At 47.2% G+C, this 26,789-nt stretch overlaps 2 protein-coding genes across 9 annotated transcripts in view; one reads left to right on the top strand and one right to left on the bottom strand.

Annotated features, from left to right (window-relative positions):
* ACOT12 (acyl-CoA thioesterase 12) overlaps positions 1–7,246 on the top strand; it is a 45,247-nt gene extending 38,001 nt beyond the window's left edge. For all 4 annotated transcript variants that reach the window (XM_005288171.5, XM_065550153.1, XM_065550151.1 and 1 more), the window contains exons 13-15: positions 4,563–4,691; positions 5,168–5,294; positions 6,189–7,246. In XM_005288171.5, the coding sequence (XP_005288228.2) occupies positions 4,563–4,691; positions 5,168–5,294; positions 6,189–6,338 (406 nt within the window). In that variant the 3' untranslated portion in view covers positions 6,339–7,246. The remainder of the gene's footprint in view (positions 1–4,562; positions 4,692–5,167; positions 5,295–6,188) is intronic.
* A 2,862-nt stretch (positions 7,247–10,108) lies between these two features.
* On the bottom strand, positions 10,109–25,151 carry ZCCHC9 (zinc finger CCHC-type containing 9). 5 transcript variants are annotated; one of them, XM_042855876.2, is made up of 8 exons: positions 25,032–25,151; positions 23,471–23,521; positions 23,044–23,248; positions 20,103–20,476; positions 19,091–19,241; positions 18,755–18,847; positions 16,749–16,817; positions 10,109–11,374 (listed from the first exon to the last, which is right to left on the bottom strand). In XM_042855876.2, exons 4-8 carry the CDS (start codon positions 20,466–20,468, stop codon positions 11,256–11,258), a joined length of 798 nt encoding a protein of 265 aa, XP_042711810.2. In that variant the 5' UTR covers positions 20,469–20,476; positions 23,044–23,248; positions 23,471–23,521; positions 25,032–25,151; the 3' UTR covers positions 10,109–11,255. The 5 variants fall into 5 exon arrangements, with proteins under 5 accessions (XP_042711810.2, XP_008165705.2, XP_005288233.2 ...); XM_008167483.4 differs by having other exon boundaries at positions 20,103–20,494; positions 25,032–25,149; XM_005288176.5 differs by lacking the exon at positions 23,044–23,248 and having other exon boundaries at positions 25,032–25,150.
* Positions 25,152–26,789: the final 1,638 nt, after the last annotated feature.

Genomic DNA, 26,789 nt, shown 5'->3' with positions numbered 1-26,789 from the left:
CCCAGTGGATTCAGGGGGCCTGGGGCAAAGCAATTTCGGGGGCCCCTTCCATAAAAAAGGTTGCAAATTGCCCCACTTGCCTCCCCCACCCCCACCCCCGGGTGACCCTGCCACCTGGGAGTAATTGTAATAGAACTGATTATTATGTTCTGCATTTATAAAGGGCCCTTTGCTGTAGCAGCTAGAGCACTTCTCCACAGCATTAAAAGCAGGCCCGCCTGGTCTAGACACAGCAGTCAAGTTACTGCAGTGTTTGCCAGGAAGAAAGCAAATGAAAAACTAAACAAAATCTCAAACTCAAATCAGTCTGTCTTGCCCCACAGCTCTTGAAACCAGACAGCTAGTTCATTTTATTCACGCTCTGCATTTGCATTAGAGCTGGTTGTGAACTTGAGAACCACTGTGTGGGGACGTGAGGGACCGTCTTTTTGTTCTGTGTTTGCACAGCACCTAACGCAACGGGCCTTTGTCCATGACCAGGGCTCCTAATTTGAGCTCAGAACTTGCATGATGAGGGTAAGTGGACTGTTACTGCCCAATGTGAACTATTGATCCTGTGTCAATTGGGGGGAACATGGTATTTACTACGGTAAATCAGCTGAGTACATATAACCTAAGTGCAAAGACACGCCAAAGGGTATATTATTGACTGGAGTTAAGGTTTATGGCAGAAAATTATTGCCCTGCAAGTTAACAGCACAACTGGGTTTTCACCATAGAGCTACGTACACAGACACGGCGCTAGGTTACCACACAATGTGCTCTGTGACCATTAGCATGGTGCAGAGGCCAGTGAAGTCTCCTGTCTGTCAGGCTGCAGACTGTCCTGGATTCCATTAAAATCTGCCTGGTTTGCCAGTCATTACATCGCTGGGATACACAAGCTGAAGGTTGTCGTAGGGAAGCTCTCACCCCCACAGTACATTTTTAAGGGCTATTTGAAGAAAAAACGGACTGAGTTTTGGACTGTAGAAATGCAAAGGGGTTGTTTCCTCTTGAGGGGGAGAATTTCTGCTTCCAAAAGTCAACACTGTGCTTACAAGCCAAGTTTTCCAGACAAGTATTGATCAGGACACAGCATTGTCCAGACACAGCAGGAACTATTTCCAAATGACTGGCTTGCCCTCCCTCGCTCAGGCCTGACAAACTCATTGCAGAGAATACTCCTAAATGCCCCCCCCCCCCCCCACTGCTCCAACTTCCACTCCCAGCTCTACGCACTCCCTGCAGTCACTCACCCATACCACCGGTCGCGCTCTGCACACTCTCTCCAGCCACCCCAGCTTTGTGCGCCCTCTGCAGCCAGAGTCACCCACAGCCACCAGATGCGCTCTGTGCGCTCTCTCCAGCCACCTGCAGCGCTCCTTCCAGCCGGAGCTGCCGCTGCCTGGGAGACGCGCTGCGAGCACAGCCAGAGCGCCTGCCCCCTCCCACCCCGTCCCCAGCAGCTGCCCGTTAGCAGTGCTGCAAGAGCGCGGGGAGCCCCCTAGCTCCCCTGTGGGCACAGAGCTGCCCTGTCCCAGCCCCTGCACCGTGCCCGGCACGCCCAGCAGGAGCACTTGCGTGGGGCGCAGCTGGGTGGTGCCGCTTGCTGGCAGGGAGTCCGTGGCAGGGCTGTAACAGAGCCCGGGCGTCCCCGCGCCCATCCTCACCTCCCCGTAGGGCCTGAGGCGTGGCTAAGCGCTGCGCAGGACAGGACCAGCCTGCCCCACACTGGCGCCTCCCTCCCGCGTACCTCCGCCCAGGTCCGAAGCCCCTGGGTCCTGCTCTGCAGGCTGCTCAGACAATCGATCCCCTGGAAAAGGGCTGCGCTGCAGGCAGAGGCATGTCCTGCAGCTCTGTGCAGCGGAGCTCCAGCGTCTCCAAGAAGCCTCTAGCCCCTCCCCCCCCCCGCCAGGGAAGGGATTCTCGGCCAGGGCTCCGGGCGAATTGCCCCACTTGCCCCCCCCCCTCCCCTGGGCAGCCTTGGGATTTACTCCTGAGGGAATTCTGTGCCAAAAAATTATGCACACAATATTTTAAAATTCTGCAAAATTTATTTGTCAATAAATAAATGTGGCTCCAACATGTCAGTGGGGAGCACAGGCCACTGGCTGGATTGAAGTGGGAGATCACCCTGAAGCCCCCATGTCCCCCGGTACAGGGACTCAGCAGTGAGGCTGCACCTGACCCTGACATAGTACAAGGGCCAGGCCTGCCCCAGAAACACCCCGGGGCCCTGCCTCTCTGCCCCAGGCACACCTGGTGTGACTGGGCAGGCTCAGCCCAGCAGGATCCAAGTGTGGAGGGATCCAGGTGTGGGGGTGAAAGGTTTCTGTGTGGGGCAATCTCGGTATGGGTGGCTCAGTGGGAGATTTAAATCACAGGGGCTCGTTGGGAGGTTCCGGGTGCAGGGGCAATGGGCCTCTGCAGGGGATCCAGGTGAAGGTGGTTGAGGCTCAGGAGAGGGGATCTGGGGATGGAGAGATGGGGCTGGGGGGGGTCCTGGGTGGGACGGCTCAGTGGGGGGGGGGGGGTCCAGGAGCTGTGGGAATGGTGCTTGATGGGATGGGGTCCAGATGCAGCTGGTTGGGGCTCAGTGGGGTGGGGGAGGCTCGTTGGAGGGGTCCAGGTGTAGGAGTGTAGGGCTTGTCTAGATGAGGGGTCGATGGGCCTGCTTAACAAGGGAGCCCCAGCTGCTGCTGAGGCGACACCACATGCTGGGCTCCCGCTTCCCCCGGCAATTCCCCTATCCCCTTTTCTTCTCTATCCCCCTCCCCTCACGCCCACATTCCTCACCCCCTGCCCTATTCCACCCATTCCTTCCCCACGGCTTCTTCCCCCTCACCCCCTTCGTCTCCCCCTCATTTCTCCCACCCACCCCCTTACCCAGCCCCACCGCGGGCACTCACTGTTGCACAGAAAACAGGAAGGCTCCCAGCCCATAGACAGGGAGCATGACTGGAACTAGGACCCAGGAGGCAGCGTTCAGCAGCCGAGTCAGTGGAGCCAAGATGCAACTTCCTTCAGCTGGACAGCTCTGCACTTGCAGAAATGAGGTGGGGGGGGGAGGTAGTGGCACATAATCCTATGTGCCCCCCCCCATGCCTCCAAAAAACTGAACCCATGGTCGCGCCCCCTTCCCTCCCGTGGCTTCCCTTTGCTTCCCTGCCGTTTTCTGCAGGGAAGCACAGGAATTCTGCGGGGAGGGGGGCATTTTCTGTGCAGTCATGCAGGATTCCCCCCCAGGAGTGAGGATTATGTTTTTATGTTGAAAGAAAGGTCAATTACTAATGTAAGTGGCTAGTGGCTCTAAGACGAGAGCAAGTAAGGATACCCTGGCAGGTGGCTATTCCTAAACAGTGCATTCGGCAACTTTGAATAAAAACTAGTACAGATGCTTTAGGATGAGAGTATAAAATTTTGAGCTACTGGAGGACTACATCATCTCATCCAAATTCATGCAAAACATCAAAGAGAATGTTCCAAAATGCTCTGTCACATGCTCTTTCTGCCTCTAAAAAGACTGAAATAAATTCAAGTTTTGCGTGTCTGGAGGCCCACAGAGCTGCAGGGACATAGCAGGCGGCTTTGCAGGCACAGCAGCTGTTCTTTAGAAAGCCAGTTTAATTTTGGCCCACAAGTTTCAGGAGACAGTGTTCTAGTCTTGTATGCAGTCTTTCAGCCAGTGTTTTAAAATCCTCATTAATCAGGGAACTAGAGCTGTAAGGGGACTACGCCCCTGGGTCTTTGCCTTTCCCAGGTATGTTAAGATAGGGCAGGTGGCAAGATGGGTGAGGTAAATATCTTTTTTTATTGGCCCAGCTTCTGTTGGTGAGAGGGAGAGACAAGCTTTTGAGCTTACACAGAGCTCTTTTTCAGGGCTGGGAAATGTCATCAGAGTGTCACAGCTAAATACAAGGTGGAACAGATTGTTTAGCATCAGTAGTTAACACACATTTCAAGGGACCAGTCAAGGTAAAGTGGCCTGTGAACACCCCTCCAGCCATAGGGGCAAAAGGAAAATGGGGGAGAAAGGCAACTGGCGGGGGGGAGGAGTGGGAAGGGGGAAGGTTGTGGGTTATAGATTGTTGTAATCAGCCATAAATCCAGTGATACAGGGGAACATTTAGATACCTAGAAAATAGCCCCGAATGCAGTTTGATGCTTTTCCAAAGAGGAACTGACAATATGTGAGAGAGTTGCTTGTACTGCTTTGCTCCAACACCAGCTGGTCCTGGAGCTTTATTTGATTTTTCTTTTAAGAGCGTGGGGGGCAGAGCCATAGGTGAGGCGTTGTAAAGAAGAAGGCTCTTTCACTTGGTTTCATCACACCCCCATTCTTTGAGAACTTGCTGTTGGGCCCCCTTTTGCAGAAAAGTAACATTATTTGTGGCACAAGCCCAACTGAACTGCAAATTAGTTTCCAGCCTAGTTTTAACATGCAAACATCCAAAGAAAAACTGAACAGCCTACATTAAAATGGTAAGGTGTTCTTTCTGATGCAGTGTTTTTTAAGAGAGCTTATTGCACACTTCAGGTGCTGAACTGTCCTGACTATGGCATATTAAATGTACTTGCAGAACTTGTGAGGTCGTAGACAATGTGAATGAAGATGAGAAGATATATCACATTACATCGCCATCAGTGAATGGAGATAAATCCAAAGATTTTGTAGTTCTTGTGTCTCGAAGACAGTCCTGTAAGACTGGGTGAGTAAGTGAATTTCAAGTTTAGCTGGTGCAAAACCTTTGGAGCTATAACTCTTTATTACCATGCATATCTAGAAGACAGGTCCGAGAATAATAAATGTAGTAAAGATATTATTGCAGCCCATAAGAATTGGATAGACTACTGTTTTGGACCATCAGCTTTATGATCTTCACCTGGCACTGTTTGTCAGTGGTCTTAATGAGCAATCTGAGGATTCACTGCAACCCCTTTGCGTACACCAGCTGGTTAGACACAATAGGGGCATGCACTCCCTCTTATAAGCTTGCCACTCCAAATCACACTTAGGGCTCTCATTTCTTACACGGGCCAGCTGTGGTTGAAACTTTAATTTGATTAATGTTTTCATAGAAAATATGTCAGTTATTTATATGGGTTAAAGACAGTAAACTACATTTAATATAATTCAAGTTACTCATACATATTTTTTTACAGCTTGTTTTTTTTTTCCCTACAGTGACCCTTACATAATAGCTGTGAGGTCAGTTACCGTGACATCTGTGCCACCTTCTCCAGCCTATTGCAGAAGTGAAATCCTATGTGCAGGATTCCTGATCCATAGTGATGGCAACAACTCCTGTACGGTAAGCAGCTTTACAAGTCGGGGTTCAGCTGATCGCCATATTTGGGGTCAGGAAGGAATTTTCCTCCAGGGTAGATTGGCAGAGGTTTTTCGCCTTCCTCTGCAGCATGGGGCAGGGGTCGCTTGCTGGAGAATTCTCAGCAACTTGAAGTCTTTAAATAATGATTTGGGGAGTTCAACAGCTAAGTCAAGGGAGAGAATTCTTCCGGAAGTGGGTGGGTCAGGTTTTGTGGCCCGCATCATGCGGGAGGTCAGACTAGATGATCATAATGGTCCCTTCTGACCTTAGAGTCTATGAGTCTATGAGTCTAAGTCACAGTGGTATCTGCTGTCCCTCCAGTATTACACGTGCATCATCTAATTGAAGTGCACTGTCCGAAACAGACCAGTGACACAATGGCAGGAATCACTTTATTCCCAAATTTGCTTAAACACTTGAATTCCTGTGGATAGTAAGATGTTAAATTATAAGCATTACACTGACTTTGAGAGTAAGGAACGTGTGTGTTCACTTTGAAGGGAAGGTTACTATATAAGAACATGTACTTATGAAAATGTTTGGGTACTCTAACTGGTCTAAGGCACCTTTCTTCAGTCAACATTTGTGTTTCTAAAACAAAGGTATTTAACGAGTTAGAGATGATGGAACAAATTCTGCTCGCTGCTACCCTGCTGTATACATTTAGCACATGCTTGAGCAGTTAGCTGATGTGGAGACATTAAGATCACTAACATACTTTTTAAAAGGTGATTATTTTCTAGTTAATATTGCCTTCACAGTGCTTTTATTTTTTGTATTAAAATCCTCTCAGGGACTGATGCTGATATAGATTCTGAGAAAATGACCTTCACGTTCCTCAAGTTTTGAGTTTTTCATTTTTAATTTGTTACCCAGGTGTCTTACTTTAACCAAGTTACCTCTGGTGTTCTGCCTTACCTTGCTGCAAATCTCACTGGCTCATCAAAATCCATTGAGGACACCGCTTCTGCATGCATCAGGTTCTTGGAGATGGACAGTAGCAAGATTTACAGTATTTTGTTTTAAGTAAAGTATCAGGGGAGCTCTGAAGATTATCATAAAACATTTTTAAGTGCTGCATGCAAACATGAGGATTCTTAATATCTATATCATCTACTACAGTAGTTCTCAACCAGGAGTCTGGGGCTGCCAGCAAATTTTAGTGGGGGGCCGCCAAGCAGGGCCAACATTAAACTCACTGGGGCACAGGGCAGAAAGCCAAAGCCCCGCCATACAGGCTGAAGCGTGGGGCCCCGCCATCCGAGGCTGAAGCCAAAGCCCAAGCAACTTAGCTTTGCAGGGCCCTAGGCAACTGCCCTGCTTGCTACCACCTAACACCAGCCCTGGCTTTTATATGCAGAAAACCAGTTGTGGCACAGGTGGGCGGTGGAGTTTTTATAGCATGTTGTGGGGGGGGCTCTCAGAAAGAAAGAGGTTGAGAACCCCGATCTACCAGCCTGAAATATTTACTTTAAGCCACACACCTCATTTCAGCCCTGATCCTGAGAGAATCTGAGCACTCGCAATTCCCACTGATTTAGGAATTGATTGATTCATATTTTTAATTTTAAATAGAATGGAGACAAGTTCTTATTTATACCACTCACTTGAATTTGGTGGAGTTGCCCAGGCATAAATGAGGACATAGTTTCTATTACAAACACTTCTAAACTCAGTTTTAAAAATCTGCTCTGGTCTATAGCAATAATAATGAAGCTTTCATCCTTTGTAAAGTGCTGTGAGGTCTACCGCTGACAAGTGCCAGGGAAGCGCTGGGTATTAATATTATAGCTTTGAAAAAATATAGACCAATAAATAATAATGATGAATAAACTATTTTGGCCATGTTAAATTATAGACTTAAAGGAATGATGGTTTCAGAGGCTTTTTGTTCTAAACTGCTTTGAAATTAAAAAAAAGGAATACTGCTGGCAGTTAGTCCTTAGTCTGAATCAATACCGTTGAATGGATTTAAAGAATAAAAGTTCAGGAATCATGGTGGTGCACCTCAGGATTGCATTAGAGCAGAGGTGGGCAAACTATGGCCCACGGGCCACATCCGGACCACAGGACCCTCCTACCTGGCCCGGGAGGCCAGCCCCCTCCCCCGCAGCCTCAGCTCACTGCGCCACCAGCGCAATGCTCCGGGTGGTGGGGCTGCAAACTCCTGGGGCAGCGCAGCTGCAGAGCCTGGCCTGACCCGGTGCTCTGTGCTGCGCGGTGGCATAGCTGGATCCAGCCGGGTGGCACGGCTGCCTGTCCTGGTGTTCTGGGCAGCGCGGCTGTAGCACCACCAGCCACCAATGCTCCAGGCAGCGCGGTAAGGAGGCAGGAAGCAGGGGGGGTTGGATAGAGGGCAGGGGAGTTCGGAGTGGTGGTGGTCAGGGGGTGGGGAACAGGGTGGTTGAATGGGCTTGGGATCCCAGGGGGGCAGTCAGGAAGGAGTGGGGGGTTGGATGGGTCAGCAGGGGGCAGTCAGGGGCAGGGATTACGGGGAGTGTGTGGGTGTGGATGGGGCAAGGGTTCCGGAGGAGCCATCAGGGAACAGGGGTGGTTGGATGGGGCAGGAGTCTCAGGGGGCAAGAAGCAGGGGGGGCGGTTGGGCCATGCCTGACTGTTTGGGGAGGCACAGCCTCCCCTAACTGGCCCTCCATACAATTTCAGAAACCTGATGCAGCCCTCAGGCCAATAAGTTTGCCCGCCCCTACATTAGAGGCTTATGCTTTGGTGCATTCAGACCTGAGCGGTTAATACCCTATCCAGCGCCCACTGAAGTCAATGGAAAGACTCCCATTGATTTCAACTAGAGCTAGATCAAGCCCTGAGAAAACAGGGAATAGTTACTGGTACCTCTGTCCCCAGCGCCTCTGTTGCAGGTAGCAGAGATGGGAGGGCAGGGGGAATACAAGGGAGCTGGTTACTGCTCCATGATCTTCATTCCAGCTTTATGCCCTGAGCAGTTTAGAGCAGCCATGGGGCTGTCTGGCAAGTCTCCTAAGGAGCTGTCCAGCAGCTTGGAATAGCCAGAACACACAGTACTTGACCCACACCCCCTCCCCAGCCCCTATGTTGACAGCTGTAGGAGCATCTGGCATAGGTGTTGGGATCTTCTCCCTGCTGGGAAAATCCCCATCTTCAGAAATGCAACCAGTTTCCACCCCATTTTGCACTATGAAACAGGAGCTAGGATTTGGTCTCCTAACACTAATTCAGAATACTTTACACTCAAGTAGACTCCTTTAGGTCTCTTTATAGCCACTCCACATGAGAGTCACATTCTCCAAAGTCACCTAGGCCCAGCTCCTCAAAAGTATTTATGCACCTAACTCACTAGCCTTGAGAATATGGGCCCCAGTGACTTTTGAAAAATCAGACTGAGAAGCCCTCAAAAATGTTACTTAGACTCATCCTCAGTTATTTGGGTGGTTTTATCTCTACCCCCCCCCCCAGCCCTCATACACACACAGCTGTTACACTAATTTGCACCCCCTTGCACAGTGATAGAGGATGTAAGGAGTCTACCTGAGTGCAAGGCACCACTATAGCACCTAGTTGTGGGTAGTTGTCGGTAAATGACCTGTGGGTAGCAAAAACATGGTTGGGAAATCACACAGAACCACACCAAAGGGCTTCTTTAATGCCAAAATTTGGCTCTAAGTGTTGAGTCAAAGCTGTGTCCCAGGAACCCTTTGCACTGACTATACAAAAGCCAAAAAGGCCCAGCAACTTGTGACTCCCAGTCCAGTCCAGGTACCCTGAATCTCAGGCAGAGAACCTGCAAAATCTAGTCTTTCTAGGGGTTCTTTAGTTCTTGCATAGATGTTTCCCATTGATACGGTCAGCTTGCTCCACAACTGCCTACGCATTTGGTGACTTCACACACCAGTCACTACTGCCTTAAGCAGAGAGGAATTGTTCCAACATACATCAGAAGTGAAATAGATCCGTAAACCTCCAGTAGTGCTTCCTGTAGGTTACCGTTACACTATCCCCTTTCTTACTTTAAACAGCCACACTGGAGTGCTCCCGGCCCACTGAAGCACTGATTTAAAAACATTGGTTACTACTTCTAATTTTGCATTTGCCTAGTGTATAATATAGTGGGAGTGCTCAATTACTAGTGAGGAGGGGGAGGGAGAGAGAATGCAGTTTTGTGCTACAGCCACATTACACCAGAGGTGCTTCTGCAAAGTGTTTGCATGGCCCCACTCATGACCCAGCACAGTTCCCTATAAGATGCCAATTCAGCTCTGTGATGCCCATCACCAACCAGATAGCTCTGGTGAAGGAATGGGCCTGGAGGGACATGTTGAGAACATGAGTAGATATAGCCAGAGCAGTGCTGTGCCCTGTCCCTTCCCCATTACTGAAACACTCCTGGGGACTATGACAGTAGGGGGCACAAATCTGGGCAATCCTCAGGCTGTTTTAGCGGCTCCTTGCAGAGCTCCTGTGCTTTCCCTCCCTGCGGTTTCTGTAGTTAACTGCTATAAAGGTATGAGGAGGTTACTGGTATTTACTTCCATTTTGGGTTCGTTTGGTTTTTGCAAACTGTATTTATGTACTTTATGGAGGCTGATGAGCCAGATGCATAAGCATTTATTTCCTAAAGTCCAGATAGGCATAGTCCAAAGATGCATTAAAAGGAAAACTATTCTGTGGAAGAATAAGACCAGAACCAGGGAAATCATTAAGAAAAATGCAACTACCATGATAGAAAATTCAAATTTAAAATTGACTTATTTTAATAAAATATATTAAGAAAATGTATAAATAAGGAAGCATTTAAACAATAATTTTGTGTATTCTGCTTTACCACAAGAAACTGTACATTCCAAGGCAGCAACAAGCCATGGCTTGGCCCAAAAGAGTTTGCTAAGCCATGCCATCTTTCAAGAAGGGTCATAACACATTCATAAAAGGACAAGTTAAAATAGGAAGTTAAGTGAACATCTTGATCACTACATAATTATCCTTTAAAGATTAACTATGACAAAGTTACTTTAAAAGTTTAGTACAGTGTCTCATAGTTAGAGTTCTGAATCAAACTAAGATTTTGATGAGACAGGGATCCTTGAGCACCCTTTAAGGCACACTTAAGCACCTTCTAAGATGCACAGAAGTACTTTGTCTGTAAATGCTTTAGCAATTCAGATTTCACACTGAATGCATCAAATCTGTCTTGGCACCGATAGCACACTACTGAAAAGGCAAATTTCCCATTCAGATACATTTTGTGGTTCTGGACCCACCATTGTGTGTAAAGCATTAATAAATCTGGGGTGGCTTCTAGAAGTTTTCCAGTAGAGTATAACTGACTATCCAGGTGTTATTGGGGACAGTAAGTGAAGCTGCATAATTGAGGTTTCATATGTGTTGGCCTTTTTTTTTGTTTCGCTGAAGGAACGTGTTCATAAACAATACTTCGTTTTAAGGAGCCTATGCTGAACGCAAGCAGACCTGTAGGGATGAGAATGGCTGGTACACGGAGTATTGCAGCCCAAATCCCCAATCGTGCGATTCCACCCTGGAGAGTTGAAAGCATGAAGTCTGCGATTTAATGAGCACACTTAGAGAGACTGGAGAGGGGCCAGTGGTGCAGTTAGCCCTGAACTATGACAGCATTTTAAACATTTGTTTGCTGTATTACTTCTCTCCTCAGGACACCTTCACTTAGGCATTGTTTAGGTTTTTAAGTGATCACCATTTAAGGTTGGCAGGGGAGGGGGTTTGTAGAAAATTGTGAATACACAAGAAGTCATGTGGCAACTGCAATCCAGCTAGTTTACTGAAGCCAGAATCAATGCAAGTAGGTGTCAGTGAAGTTATGCCCACTATGCTAGGGCTGAATTTGGCCTAAGGAACCCAGCTTTATCTTGCAGTTGTATAACTCAGTGACCACTCAGAAGACAAATGATGTTTAATGTAGTCTGAGAGCAGTTATCAAAAGTTAACAACTTTTGGTACTTTTACTTTTGGTTTTTGTAGTTTAGGGCTCTCTAGAATTTCTTCATAATCTGCACTCATTCCATAGGACCATCGACCAACTGTTACTGCTTGATCTGTGGAGCAAGAGAGGCAAAAAAGATTATGTAAAACTATTTGTTATATCCAAGATTTTCACTTTGACCGGTCTTGTGGCTAAACCACTGGGCCACATTCTCTCAATCAAGATGTCTTGCATTTTAATTCTAGCTGACAAATTCTCTCCATGACCTTAGGCAAGTTGTTTAACCTCTATTCTACAAACTCAGCTATCTCCCAAAGCATTATTAGAGTTCAGTAAATATTGTAACTTAAAAAAAAACCCCAAACATAGAACACACTATATAAAGGTATATTTTCTCAGCAGGGGACTCACCAAGATTTTCAAATTAGGCCCTCTCCTATCATCACCAAAGTGGGTTAACTATAATACTTTCTTTCCCCTCCAACACCTTCCACAAAGGCCTCATTGTAATTAACCAACATTAATTAAGCCTTAGCACGCCTAGAGGGTAGGTAAATATCATTCCCATTGTATAGATTGGGATATTAAGGCAGAAATGATCTGCCAATGGTCATGCAAGAAGTTTGTGGCACAGCTGATCTCTTGACTCTCTTTAATCATGAGAACATCTTTCCACACTTTACTCCATTCAATACCAGTTAACATACCCCTCCTAAAAAACTTAGCACACTGGCATGCTATATTTCTCTTCTGTACTGCAGTTCAATTTTTGGAGGCCAGCTAGTCAGAATATGCTGAAAATATTACATGGACCAGTTAGTTATCAGTAACCTATATTAATTTCAGTGCATATGTGGCAGTTCCAGTCTAAAACAAGTAACAAACAGCTTTGGCATACCTTAACTGCATCTGAATAAGAGTCACCAGGGGAAATGGTGTGTGTTTTAGTAACTGACTGTAACCCTGAGTCTTGGGAGTATCAGTTATCTTATTTATCTCACTCACAAAGAGTACTTTGCATGATGCAAACTGATTACAAAATTTTCTCTTTTCATTCTTATCCACAGCATATCATTATAGATTCAGTGAATTCTAACAGCTTTGTAAGCAGCAGTGCTTGTTTTTAAATATCAGTGTTAGTTCTAACAGGTCTCCTGTGAAATTACACAGCATCTAACTGTCAGTCTTCATTATGGATGTGTTTTCCAACCATGGAGAATTCCAATTCAGCTTCATATATATAATTTAGTCTCCTGAGAGAGATCCATATTTTTCTAGATTGGGATATGCAGTGTACTTCTGCATTCAAAATGGCATTTGTCAGTTGCCATTACGTATCTCATAGAAGCTATATATTTCAAGGAGTAGGCATCTCATCACTAAAACTCTCATATTTGTCACATCTCCTGCAGCATAGGAATTGCATGGGGTAAGCACACTCTTTAGTGTTGCTCTTCTGCCTTCTGACATACATGAATACCAATACTGCTAAATGAAAACCAAATTCATCAACTAAAGGTTGCCACTGATACAGTGATAGTCTGTCATTCACAAGGGTTCACAGAGCACCACTGTTTATTCACTACAAAATTCCTTCTCTCCTACTGAAACTGCTCCAATTTCCACTTGTGTGCCAGCCTGAAAGAAAGTTTGTGTTCTTTCATGGTATATAAAAAATGGTTACTTAAATGAAGTAACCCAAGACTATTGCCTGCATGAGTGCATGTTGTAGGGGATACGACCACTTTGGTCAGAATGTCTGAACAGTACCCAGCCATTAGGGCTGCATATGTACCCTGCCTACATCCTCAGGACTCCCTCCTGACGAGTCAGTGCAGAACAACTACATAAAAGAAGAACTTGCCGCTGAGGCACTAGACAGCAGGAGTCTGACATCAGGGCTCCAGAGCCAGAGCCCAGCAACCCACAAGCTTTTGATATCAGTATGGGCAATGTAGTGGCGCTCACTGTCAAGACATCAACACCAGCAGTGTCAAAGAGTGTCCAGACACCAATACCATGACACCCTGATAGGCATGGTATCTAGGAGAGTCCTGTATTCCATTAGGCCATAGGACACACTCACAACCCCCTCTAAAATGGTCTGGGCTAGAATAGTAACTAGGAATGTGATCCTCCTGCGTCATCACTGAGTAGGCCTGTTGGTGACTGATTCAATGCCACTAGAAGAGGGGGCACTACTTGGAGTGGGTAGACTTGGCTTTGGCCACCTTAAATAAGGTCCACAAGAGTGTGGGAATTACTCAGCCTTGAAACGAAATATCCAATGGGACTAAAAATCTTAACACTATCTGACCATCCCACAAACAAATCAAAGAAAAAACAATGACCTGAAATATATTAAGGAGTTCCTCTATTCACTACTTATGGTGATCAAAAGGAACAGCATAGCAATCACAACTGCAATCTAATAGACCCGGACGTGGGGTAGAGAAGCACACAAGGGCATGGACATGGGGTATAGACAGTACCAATATACACAGCTATTCAGAAGTTTCGAACTGCACTCCCAAGTCATGTGCATCTCTCACAGTGGGGTTCCAGGCAGGCAAGCTTTCAGTAGCACTCGCTAGATTCTGTTTGCCCTAGAAGATCTCACACTTAGGCCTTGTTTACACTACAAAGTTTTCTCGGTAAAAGTTATGCCGCTTTAATTAAAGCGCTCTACTTAAAACCGCTGTTGCATGTCCACACTAGCTCCTTGTGTCGGCAGAGTGCATCCACACTAACAGCTCTTGCATCGACACAGAGAGCAGTGCACTGTGGTAGTATCCCACTGTGCAACTGGCAGCAGGGTGCTTTGGGAAGGGCTTGCAATGCCTCATGGGGCAGGTACAGCATCACATGATGCAGATTTCTTAATCCCACCATTCCAGGAACATCCTAGTAGATTGTTAGCTGCTTTTTCAACTGAAGGGTGTGGGGGGAAGGAGAAGAGAGTGGTGTGCCTAGGGCAGGGGAGAAAGTAGGCTACTGACCTATCTGAGGCCGGGGGGGGGGGGGACGGGGGACGGACGGACACCCTCCTCACATTAGCCCTCAGCTCTGCTCAGCACAGCAGTCTCTCCTGAAGCAGCCCGCTCTGCCTGCCCGTGGTTCTGTGATTCCCTCTGAGTTCTCCCACAGCCTCCTCAGCTGCTGGGAGCAGCATCCTGAGCCTGCTGAAGAATGTCAAAGCAGCACAGCAGTCCCACCCTCAACACCCCTGCCCCGCCCTGCAGCAGCAGTCTGCCCGCTGCTGAGTTCCTAGAGCTGGGCAGAACAGGAGCATTCCAGGTAATGATTTGCTCTTTGTTCCCCAAAGGGAGCAGCAGGCTCAGCTGTTCAATACTTCCCCAGAGCTTTGAAAGGGGAGGGACGCATGCCTGCAGGGCAGCAGAGATCAAAACAGTGAGCAGAGCTGTCCTAGCAGGCATTGTGGGATACTGGTGGAAGCCAGTTCTGTAGTCAAAACAAACAGCAGTGTCTACACCAATGCTTTGTTGCTTTAACTTTGCCACAAAAGGCGTTATGCCTCTCATTGAGGTGGTTTTGTTTTGCCACCAAAAGTAGCTTTGTACTGTGTACACCTCCCCTATTTGATTGGCAAAAGGCAGCTTTTGCAGACAAAACTTTATAGTGTAGAGAGAGCCTTACCTGTGCCTCCATATCCTGTGTACTTCTGTGTAATTCTTTCTTGTGAAAGCTAGGACTGCCTCAACCCATTCCAGGTTGGGCCATTCTTTAAATTTAGCACTGGGCAGTTTCAATGTTTTAGTTTTCAGTGGGTTGAAATCAGATTCTTGAAAAATTAACTCCACTCCACGGAGGTCTGTTATGTGACATGGGTTTGGTTTGAGCCTTGGAATCAATCATTTCAGATCTCCCCAACATTAAAGAAACATCTCTTTTGTTCTACATTACCAGAAGTGGCTTTTGTTTAAGCTACATCTAACAAAAATCTGTACTGCCTGCTAACCTTTGGAAAATATTAATGAACAAATTACCACAAGTACCACTAGTGCCCCTTCTACACTACAAATCTTTGACAATCATACACCAGTTAAAAAACTCCAACAAATCCTATTTGGCAAAAATATGCTTCAAGAACTAGAACACTTCAGCCATTTCACATACATCTGATGCCAGCGTAAAGGTACTACCTGCACACTGAGAATAACTGACATAACATTTATATAATCAAGAGATATATATTTAGTAGTGATGGATGAAGATTGTGTGAGATCCTGGTGAAGGAAACTGGATTTGATGATTGAGATCTGACAGCATCTTAGAGCCAATGGCACTAGAGGCTTTTGGAGGGGGAAGTGGAAATAATGGATGCATGCAACTCAAAATTACTGAGTCACTATAACAACATACAACCCCTCTCCTGTGATTTCACCTTCCTGTAGTCTCTATTACAGATATTCAGAAAACAAAGCAGTAGCCTAACAGCTATTAGAAATTAGGAACCTGGACTCCATTCTCTGCATGATCATTAAACCATATCTCCCAGATGCAGACAATTCTATAATAAACAAACACTGGTCAGTAAGGGGGAAAAGAAAAGTAAATGAAAATAAAACCTAATGATGAATTTTCAGAGTTATCAGTAGACAATGTAAGGATATTTTTCAACTCATTTTTTCCAGATATTTGAACAAACACTAACTTTGGCAGAATTTGGAGGGTTTAGAAGGGCTAACCAACAACCTTTAGCACAGAACTAAAACAGTTAGCCAGAGACTAGTAAAGTATCTTCCCCAACCACTACCAGCAGCAATCGAGGAGCACCACCACAGCAAGCTGTCCATTCCTCCAACCTCAGCTATTGGATTTATACCAGGCTGTAGTCCCTAGACCCTGCTCAGGGGCCAGATCTTTCATATCAGCCTTAACTAGTCTGAAACATCCTTAGAGCAGCCAGAGAGATCTCCTCTTTTCTCCCTATTGAGAAGTCTATAGGACCCACTATTCTCCCTTCGTCAGACCCGCTCTTTCCTGACAGCTGTAGGGCAGGGAGGATCCCTAGTCTCCATTTTTGGAGATATCCTCTTCCTCAAATAGTTCCACTACCCAACTGCACTCAAAGCTTTCCCACTCTGAAACTGACTTTTTCAGTTTCACTGCTACTCACAGGAAAATGATCATTTTGTCAGTTTCACCTGGCAGCCCCTGGAGACAGTAGAGGCATTGGTGCACTCTTTGTCTCAGGAAGACAGCATTCTATTGGTTCACATTCATTTTATATTTGGAACACTATTTTCATGTGTGTTAAGGGCTAGAACCATTTGTAATAAAAACTGTCAATTTCTGCTGTTTACTTTATCTGCCTACACTCCCCATTCCTCCCAAACAGTTTCATATTTGCTACTAGGTGAGTATTTTTCAAGCCCTCTTTATAGGTCTCATCATTACAACAGAATAATTTGTCTTTATATTTTAAAACTTTGACATGCAAGCTATATTCCCTTGGATCTCACCTGAGTTCTGGTTTTCTGGACAATCTTTTTTAAAGTGTTCCACAGATCCACAAAGCCTGCAGCAGCCTCCTGTTAAGAAAGTAACATCCAAAGCTATTTCTTAACAACTGGAAATAATATTTGCTTTATCATTATGCATATTTTAATCACTTGTCAACATGTTATAAAAACTGATCTACACTTGAAACAAGAAAATTTAGAAGTTAAACAAATTATATATATATATATATATATATATATATATATATATATATATATATATATATATATATATATATATATAAAAAATATAATATATAATATAATTATATATCTCTATCTTTCCAAAGGTATAGCATAAATAAAGATACAAATTCCTTCTAGAGACTAACTCAGAGGCCTTTCATAGACTAAAATTCAAGTTAACTTGAGACATGGTCCAGTGTATAGGAGACCTGCTTTGTGAGCATGGACTAGTAATTTGACCTCTGGGCCTCAGTTTTCCCTCTATAAAATAGGAATAATTATTCTTACTCTCCTTTGTAAAGCACTCATATCTATGGATGCTGAACGATAGATACAAATCCAGTATTAACATTACTGCAAAGAGTCATTTGAATTATATTCGCCTAGAAATATTGAGGAGTAGCTATTTGAAATTCTGACATTGTTCCTAAGAAAACAAATTCTGTTCCAAGATACCAGCATGCACCAACTACTTCTGAAGTTAATGAGAATTGCATGTGGATGTCTGAGGACAAAATCCGGCCTTTAAAGGAGCAACATATACTTGAGATCTAGTCAATTCAAAAAAGGTTAAAAGCAATTTTAAATACATCTGACTTAGTCCTCTTACTAACCTGAGATTTTACAGTCACTTTTCTATTTTTGCCAAGTTACTGTGTGAAAGATCCACAAACTAGTTGATTATACCGCAAAATGAAAGTTAAAAATACAAAAAGGGATTATCAAATTTAAAAAAGACTATTTTAATCTCTCTCTTTCGTTAAAGAACTTCAGACAGAAGTGTGATTTAAGTTGAGGTTGTCCCTTTTCTAGAATAAAGGCTTCACTTAGAGCATGTTGCAATTACCAGGATGCCGAGGTACTGCATGTTTCAGATCTACATGTGATGTCACAGGCCGAATTAATTACAATCCAAAAGCACAAGTTAAAGGCAGTGTCTGCCTTTACTTTGAATTCCTTATTCTTTTGCAGCATTATCACATATTTAAACATAGAATTTTAGTGCAGTAATAACTTTTGTTTGGCTAACAGCCATGGAATACCTGAAGAGACCCACGTATCCAACATATAATGGGAGGACAGAACAGCGCATTTAGCTTTTAAAATGTCTCTCTAGTCAAAAGAGCCTATACACTTCCTCCCCACAAGTTTAGAGTGTCCCTCTTTCTTCAGGTGTATATTTCAATGCATTTTGTACATAAATACAAAGGGTTTTTTCCCTTGTAGAATCATCGAGAACACCCCCTTTTTGAATTTCAAATTAAATTTAGCTCCCATGCTCAGTTACTTGACAGGTTTCAGAGTAGCAGCCGTGTTAGTCTGTATCCGCAAAAAGAACAGGAGTACTTGTGGCACCTTAGAGACTAACAAATGTATTAGAGCATAAGCTTTCGTGGGCTACAGCCCACTTCTTCGGATGCACATAGAATGGAACACACACACACACACACACACCCTCAATATATGTTCCATTCTATGTGCATCCGAAGAAGTGAGCTGTAGCAGACGAAAGCTTATGCTCTAATAAATTTGTTAGTCTCTAAGGTGCCACAAGTACTCCTGTTCTTTTTTCAGTTACTTGAGGCAATCACTAGCTAATGAAGATATGGACTAGACACTCTACAGTTGTCAAATACTTTTTCTACACAAAGTACACCTCTTACAAGGAGCTCTGTTCACTACACTCTCTCGTACCTGGCAGCGGCCACCTTGTTCTTTGCTAAATTTAACCACCATTTTAAGAGGGCAAATGTTTGGTTTACAGCAATAATTATACTCACCTTCAGCATACAGTCCTTTAGGATTATCTGGACATGACCTTGACAGATGCCCCATCTCACCACAAATAAAACATTTTGCATACGGAAATTCCCCTGTAAGATTCCAATTGTTCTTCTATTAAGATGCATGTTAAACCTTCACACCAAAGTTACAGATAATATCACAGTGTTTTCACAGAAATAAATCAATATTGCAGTAATGTGGAAGCATTACCTGTTAAAGTGGATGTCCTCAAAACTGTTAAACTTTCTGACCAAAAATGAAACTCTCTCAGTGATCAGAAAACCCTTACAAAGCACTTCCTTTAAGAGCAAAAAGTAGATGTTAAAACATACCAAGAGCTGGATCTACTTTTGCTCTACACTTGGTGATTTCATGCTCTGTAGATCCACATCGATAACAGATTCCAGTACCCATATCCTGACTTTCAAGGGCAGCTGGGCAGTCAGCAATTCCATGGCCAGGCTTCCTACAGTGGAAACATACCTTCGAAAATAAAATGTGGATTACTAAACTGACTATGGAAACTCATTACATATGTTTTGCTGTGTATTTTTACAGCCAGGAATATTTTAAAAGGATACACTTACTGCTAATACCACACAATCAGCATTTACCTCCAACAGAATTTTATTTTCTTTAAACTATTTTTCATATTAAAATTAAAGTTACCTGAAATCTCTGTGTCATAGACACATATTTAGGGTAAGAGAACACCTGCAAGGTTTAGTTTTAGACTTCGGAATCAAGATAAGTTTTGGTCCTTACATCTTTAAAATAAGGTCACATCAATGCCCAATAAGACATATAATGATCTCAAGGTCTAAGATTCAACAACTGGCACTGAAAGCAAGACCACAAAATTCCAGTCTAATAAGCACTTTATGAATCTTAAGACAGTCAGCCTTAAGGGGAAAATTCCTAGAATATAATGGGGATACATTCAATTTGCCTAGCAAACCACAGAATAGTTGTCACAGACCCACATCCACAACCGATGAGATGATCAAGCTCCAATATTATAGGCATTACTCACCCATCTATAAGATTGTACAAAGGTGTATGTAGGAATTTCACACTGGGCATTCACTGATCAACAGCTGATCATTACAGAAGGAGTGCATCCTCCTTCAAAAAGTCAGTTTGGTACATTTTGTGGATTCCAAACAGGCGAGCCACTTAACATTAGTTACACTGAAATTCTGCAGGCTTTAAGACTTTTCTACAAATGTTTGCAATTTGTTGAAAAAAGAGTGCTCTTTACCTATATTACTTTTAGCTTAATCATAGAATACACTTATTAACAAAAACTTGAAGAGAAAGGGCAGAACAGGACAGAGATCTTACCATGGTGTTTTTCTTCATCTCTTGTCTCTTCAATCTTCTTCCCTCCCGACGCTTATCTTTCTTCAAGGCTGTTGCTACTTCTTCCCTCATCTCATGGCTGTCTGCTGCTCTCACCTTTCCATTATGTATAACCTGTGAGCTCTGTTTTAAGTATTCCATGAATCCATTAACATCTTCATTCAAATAGTCCTTTTTCTTTTTATTCTTCTTCTTCACTTGATCATTCTTTAAAGAAAGCGTATTTGAATAATTTTGCTGTTTATTCCTCACTGTTCCACTGGTGGATCCATTTTTCATATCCTCCCATGGTGTAGCGTCCAGAGGCTTTTTGCTATGAGTGGTACTTGTACGGGCCCACCTGGTCATGATTTTTTCTGGAATATTTTACAAGCCTTTAAAGCAAATACAGAAGGTCACACTTGTTCTTTTGGGCAGGGTACATGACTTTTATCAGTTTGCACAAAATTTGGCATGATAGGACTAAATTTAAATTTAAGATAGGGGACTCTGAGACCTACTACTCTGCAAAACATTATTAATAAATAAAATCATGTAAAATCACCTCATAAGGCACCAACCAAAGAAAAACAAAATTCTACATTTGTACCACAGCTTGAGAAGTCTCTTTGCTCAAGCATCGGGGACCACTAGGTTATTGCCCTGCTGGGTGGGTGGGTGGAACTAAACCATCACATTTTTGTATAATCTACACTTTTGTTTCAGCCAATTTTGGGCCAGATTGAATGCTTAAAAATTGGATCGACCTAGCTATGTTGTCAGGGCTGTGAAAAATGTTGCACCTTTAGTGCCACAATTAGGTCTGCCTAACCGCCGGTGTAAATATGGCCGGGCCAACAGCACGGTTCTTCTGTGCACCTAGCTCCCACCTGTGGGAGAGGTGGATTAACTACAGCAACAGGAGAACCCCTCCCGTTAACACAGGAGAGGTCTAAGCTACTGTGGCATGGCCCCAGGGCTAGGGCTGTGCCGCTGCAGCACAGCCCTGGCCTACAGTAGGGTTACCATATTTGAACATTCAAAAAAGAGGACACTCCACCCCCACCCCCCGGGTTACTTCCTTTCCTGCGCGCCCACCCCCCCAGCTCACCTCCGCTCTGCCTCCTCCCCTGAGCGCGCCGCCGTTCCTCCCCCCTCCCTCCCAGGCTTGCCATGGAAACAGCTGATTCACAGCAAGCCTGGGAGGGAGGGGGGTGGAGGGGAAATGCAGCACACCCGGGAGAGGAGGCAGGGCCGGGGATTTGGAGAAAGGGCTGGAGACCGGGGGGCCCCAAGCACCCACTGGCACCGGGTAAAGTTGGCGCCTATGGGTGTGGGGCTGGCTGGTTGCAAGCAGTGGGTATGGCAGGGGCTGGAGACGGGGGCTGGCTGCGGGCAGGTACTCACGGGGACAGCGGCTCGGGGCAGCAGCGCACGGAGCAGCCCAAGCTGAGCAACAGGACTCAGGCCAGGCCAGAAGAGCAGCCGGGGACCCACTGGGCAGCAGCCCCAGGGCCCGGGGAAGCAGCACAGCAATAGGGCCCGTGCCCAGGGCCAGGCAGCGGCCCGCATGGCTCCAGCTCCCACAGCGCCACACCCCCGGCTGGGGTGAGGCCAGAAGAAGAATGACATCACTTCCTGGCTGGCCGGAGCCCATCAAAGCCGCAGTGTCCCCTCGCACAGCGGGGGGAAGTGGGTTACACATTTAGCTGGGGCTGGGCGAGCATCCCAGACACGCAGCTCCTGCAGGTAACTCTAGGTTTATCATGCTTCCCTATTTTCCTGGACATGTTCAGCTTTTTGGAAATTCTTCCGGGACGGCAATTTGAGAACCAAAAAGCCGGACATGTCGGGGAAAATACGGACGTATGGTAACCCTAGCCTACAATACCGGGTTTACAAGGGTGCTGGACCCACACTCAGAAGGGGCCTCAGCACCGGGACCGTGGTCCCGCTCCCGATTCTACCCACGCTTCATGGCCCTGCCCCTGCTCAGCCTCTCCTCCCCATGGCCCAACTTGCTGCTCACTCCTCTCCCCCCCCTCCCACCTGGTGAAAGTGGTGGGAAAACACCAAGCAGGGGTAGTGCCAACAAGATTAATCTGGTCCTTCTGGCCTAAGGCACTAGTGTAGGGCTCCCAGCAGACCCTTCCCCAGGTACCAGACTGTGCTGCCTTCCCCAGCCTGGGGACAGAGCTCCAGATATAGGGCTGCTCACCAGGGGGCAGGGGTGTGGCACTGCTAATCTGGCCCACCCAGTCCCACACACACACACAGACTCCTCCCAGGGAGCAGCATGAGGTGCTGGATCCACTCTCATGGTCGGGCGAGGCGGTGTGGAAGCAACCTCAGCAGCGAGGTTATCAGCACCCCCACCCCACAATTTGGGCATTAGCTAGTCCCAGCCGCCACGCTACAGGGATGCAGAGCCCAGCAGGCCTGAGGTAGTCACAGGGCCCAGCGTTTAGGGCCTGATCCCAGTCCAGGTTTCAGCAGCCGGTCTCAGTGCAGCCCTGGCTACCTCTGCAGGGGAGCGGAGGGAGCAAGGCAAGCCACAGCCACCACAAGCCCAGCACCCCACCAACACACAGCCTCAGTACAGAATGGCCTCTTGTGACTTCACAGCCATGCAGAGGGATTTGACCGCGCAGAACATGAGATTCCAGGGGGCCGCAGCCCACAAGAGTCACTCACCACTGGTGCAGCATGGAGCCCCCAGGGTTGGGTGACTATATTGCCCAAGCCTCACCGTGGCCCTTGTTGATGGCCAGAGCCCCCCTCCCTGTGTGGGGGGCAGGCAGGGCTCAGGCAAACAGCGAAGCACATATTAGACAGGGTGTCGGGACCAGGCCTCCAGTGCAGTAGAGACCCACAGGCAAGGAGGGAGAGACAACCACACTGAAAACACTTCCCAGCAAGCTGCTCTGCACTTCCCGTCACTCACCAGAAGCAGAGCTGTGCTGGTCGCGGGTGGGGCTGGGGACTGTTTTAACCTGGACGGAGCAATTCAAGGGGGTCTGCAGTCACCAGTCTCCACCCCGCAGGGGTGCCAAGCTCACCAGCACCTGGTAGTGCACACCAAGCTTGGTGCTCCTGGGGGGCCTCAGTGTGGGATCCCCTTGTCCTACAGTCGGAGTGTTTGACATTGCCTATTTGGACAAGGGAGATAAGGCATATTGGCTAGCACAGCTGCAAGCCGCCTCAGGCAGCTGTAACGGGGAGCAGGGGAAGCACCAGCCCCACTGGCCCCTCTTGTTCATGTCCCTCAGCTTCATGTGGTGCAGGCCACCGTTTAGGACACAGCTCTGTCTGTGAATATTTTGCATCATTAAAGTGGAGAGAGAGTGATGTAAAGGGAAATGTTTACTAACCTCAGCAGATAGCACTATAGAGAGTCACACACTCAAGAGATTACTGAAAACCTTTTGGAAAAAATAATAATAATATCAATAACAATATTAAAATAAAATAACATTTACAGTTGCTCTGTGTGTTAATACAAGTTACATATCCCCATCCTGAGATTCTCTTAGAGGAGGTTTTACCCCCTTCTCCATATCTGCTGGGGGCGGGGGGTCAAAACCTTATTGTTAGGACCCTACCAAATTCACAGTCCATTTTGGTCAATTTCATGGTCATAGGATTTTAAAAATAGTAAATTTAATGATTTCAGCTATTTAAATCTGAAATTTCACAGTGTTGTAATTGTAGGGGTCCTAACCCAAAAAGGAATCGTGGTGGGGTTTTAAGATTATTGTAGGGGGGTTGCGGTACTGCTTACCTTACTTCTGCGCTGCTGCAGGTGGTGGCGTTGGCTTGGGAACTGGGCAGCTGGAAAGTGGCGGCTGCTGGCCGGGAGTCTAGCTTTAAAGGCAGAGCCACCACCAGGAGCAGCGCAGAAGTAAGGATGCCATAGTATCGCATTGCCCCACTTACTTTTGCGCTGCTGCCTGCAGAGCTGGGCTCTCAGTCAACCTCAGTCAATACTCTCCAGCCTCCCAGCTCTGAAGACAGCAGCACAGAGGTAAAGGTGGCATGGTATGGCATTGCCACCCTTACTTTTGCACTGCTGCTGGCAGGGCACCACCTTCAGAGCTGGCCGCCCAGCTCTGAAATCAGCACAGAAGTGGCAATACTGCAATCCCCCTAAAACGATCTTGCAATTCCCCCCCACCCACTCACTTTAGGGTCAGGACCCCCACTTTGAGAAACTCTGGTCTCCCTCCAGAAATCTGTATAGCATAGGGTAAAAGCACACAAAAGACCAGATTTCACAGTCCCTGAGACATTTTTCATGGCCATGAATTTGGTAGGACCCTACCTATAGTTGACAGGATTTTTATTTTGTTATAATATTGATATTTATTTTAAGCTTTTTTATTTTTATCAGTTTAGATTTTCAGTGATTGGTAATTGAGGGTCAGACAATTATTATTGAAGAGATGGGGGGAGGCGCAGACGGGCTAGGTGCAGAGGGGCTCGGCCCAGCTCCGCGCGGGGAGCCGGGGGAGGGGGGGGGCGCAGAGGGGCTCGGTCCAGCTCCGCGCGGGGGGCCGGGGAGGGGGGAGGCGCAGAGGGGCTCGGCCCAGCTCCGCGCGGGGAGCCGGGGGGGGGGGAGGCGCAGAGGGGCTCGGCCCAACTCCGCGCGGGGAGCCGGGGGGGGGGGGGAGGCGCAGAGGGGCTCGGCCCAACTCCGCGCGGGGAGCCGGGGGGGGGGGGGGAGGCGCAGAGGGGCTCGGCCCAACTCCGCGCGGGGAGCCGGGGGGGGGGGGAGGCGCAGAGGGGCTCGGCCCAACTCCGCGCGGGGAGCCGGGGGGGGGGGGGGAGGCGCAGAGGGGCTCGGCCCAACTCCGCGCGGGGAGCCGGGGGGGGGGGGAGGCGCAGAGGGGCTCGGCCCAACTCCGCGCGGGGGGGCTGGGGGAACACGCTCACCTCACTGTCTACATCCGGACTCCAGCTTCCGGCCTGGCTATCGGGAGGTGGAGCCTGAGGGAGAAGAGGCAGAACAGGGCGAGGGGGCGGGGGCAGAAGAGGAGCAGGGGGCGGGGCCAAGGTTCCGGCGCTCCTGCGCGGGCCCCTGGATTGGCCGGGCCGCTGCGGCAATGCTGCAGCTGGGTCCCGTAGACAGGTGTGACGACACAAATAGCAACGCTCCCCTTCTGCAACTAGGTGCAGTTTCCGCCCGGAGACCGGCCTTACGTCTGCAGCTACCGCGGAGCGCGCTCCGGCCGGCGGGACAAAACAGCCCCCTGCCCTGGGCACAGCCCGGTGCTGCCGTGCGAGTTACACGGGCACGTTCTGAGCCCCTGTGGTGCTCCAGCCGGGAAGCAAGGCGCGAGTGTAAAGGCGCACGTGGCATGCAAAGGCGCGCCTCGCGTTTTCATTTCCCCTTCCCCGTACGTGAACGGGGACTGTTGGTAGAGCAAAGTTACGCGGACAGCGGTGTGCACAGGTGTGAGTCTAGTACATGCCACGTATCCCTTAGCAAACACAGCTCCGGCATGCGGGGAGTGAAGGGGAGCATTTCTTGGGCGACTAGCAGAATTTCTGGCTTCCTTAGACGATCTTTTATAAACATTGTACTGTCTCCATGCAGCTGTGCCGCCTGGGTTAGTGCTCATACCATATGCGGGCATGTCTACCCCGGGAGCCTATGAAGTATACTCTGGGCACAGGGCAATGAATAAATCATATGGATCAAAATTTTAAATTCCTACCTACACCCCTTTGTAAAAAGCCTCCACCAAATACTGGGGTACATATGCCCGCATATGCTACTCCCTCCAGTAGCCCTGGTATCTAAATACTAAGCGAAGGCACTCAGGCCTGGTCTACACTGGGGGGGGGGAGGGGAAATCGATCTAAGATACGCAATTTCAGCTATGACAACAGCGTAGCTGAAGTCGACGTATCTTAGATCGACTTAGGCTTGGTCTACACTAAACCCCCAAATCGAACTAAGGTACGCAACTTCAGCTACGTGAATAACGTAGCTGAAGTCGACGTACCTTAGTTCGAACTTACCGCCGTCCAGACCCGGCAGGCAGGCTCCCCCGTCGACTCCGCGTACTCCTCGCGCCGAGCAGGATTACCGGAGTCGACGGGGAGCACTTCTGAGTTCGATTTATCGCGTCCAGACTAGACGCGATAAATCGAACCCAGAAGTTCGATTGCCTGCCGCCGAACCAGCGCGGTAAGTATAGACAAGCCCTTAGATTGACTTACTTCGCGTCCTTGCGGTACAGGATTGACGGCCGCCGCTCCCCCGTCAACTCCTCTTCCGCCTCCCGCTTCCGGAGTTGACGGGGAGCGCGTTCGGGCATTGATTTATTGCATCTAGATGAGACGCGATATATTGATCCCCGATAGATCGATTACTACCTGCCGATCCAGTGGGTAATGTAGACGTACCCTCAGATACCATGTCATGCAGATAAATACTGTGATGGGAATGATATAAGAACTAGAACAGCGTAGACATGTAGTCCCTACCACAGTAGTTTGACCATGAAAAACAATCTAGTTGTGTCACTAGCTGACAAATATTCTCTCCTGTTTTTTTTTTTTTTCTATTTGGGGTTGCTCAACCCACCAAACAATGATCTCAAGAGGAAGGAACACACAGGAAAGTTCTCCCAAAGTTTCCCATATTTCCATGATTCTCAGCACTTAAGACTTCTTATTTGAAAA

The sequence above is a fragment of the Chrysemys picta genome, chromosome 6 (assembly GCF_011386835.1).
Source record: "Chrysemys picta bellii isolate R12L10 chromosome 6, ASM1138683v2, whole genome shotgun sequence".
Classification (NCBI taxonomy): domain Eukaryota; kingdom Metazoa; phylum Chordata; order Testudines; family Emydidae; genus Chrysemys; species Chrysemys picta.
This window is presented reverse-complemented; position numbering and strand designations above follow the sequence as displayed.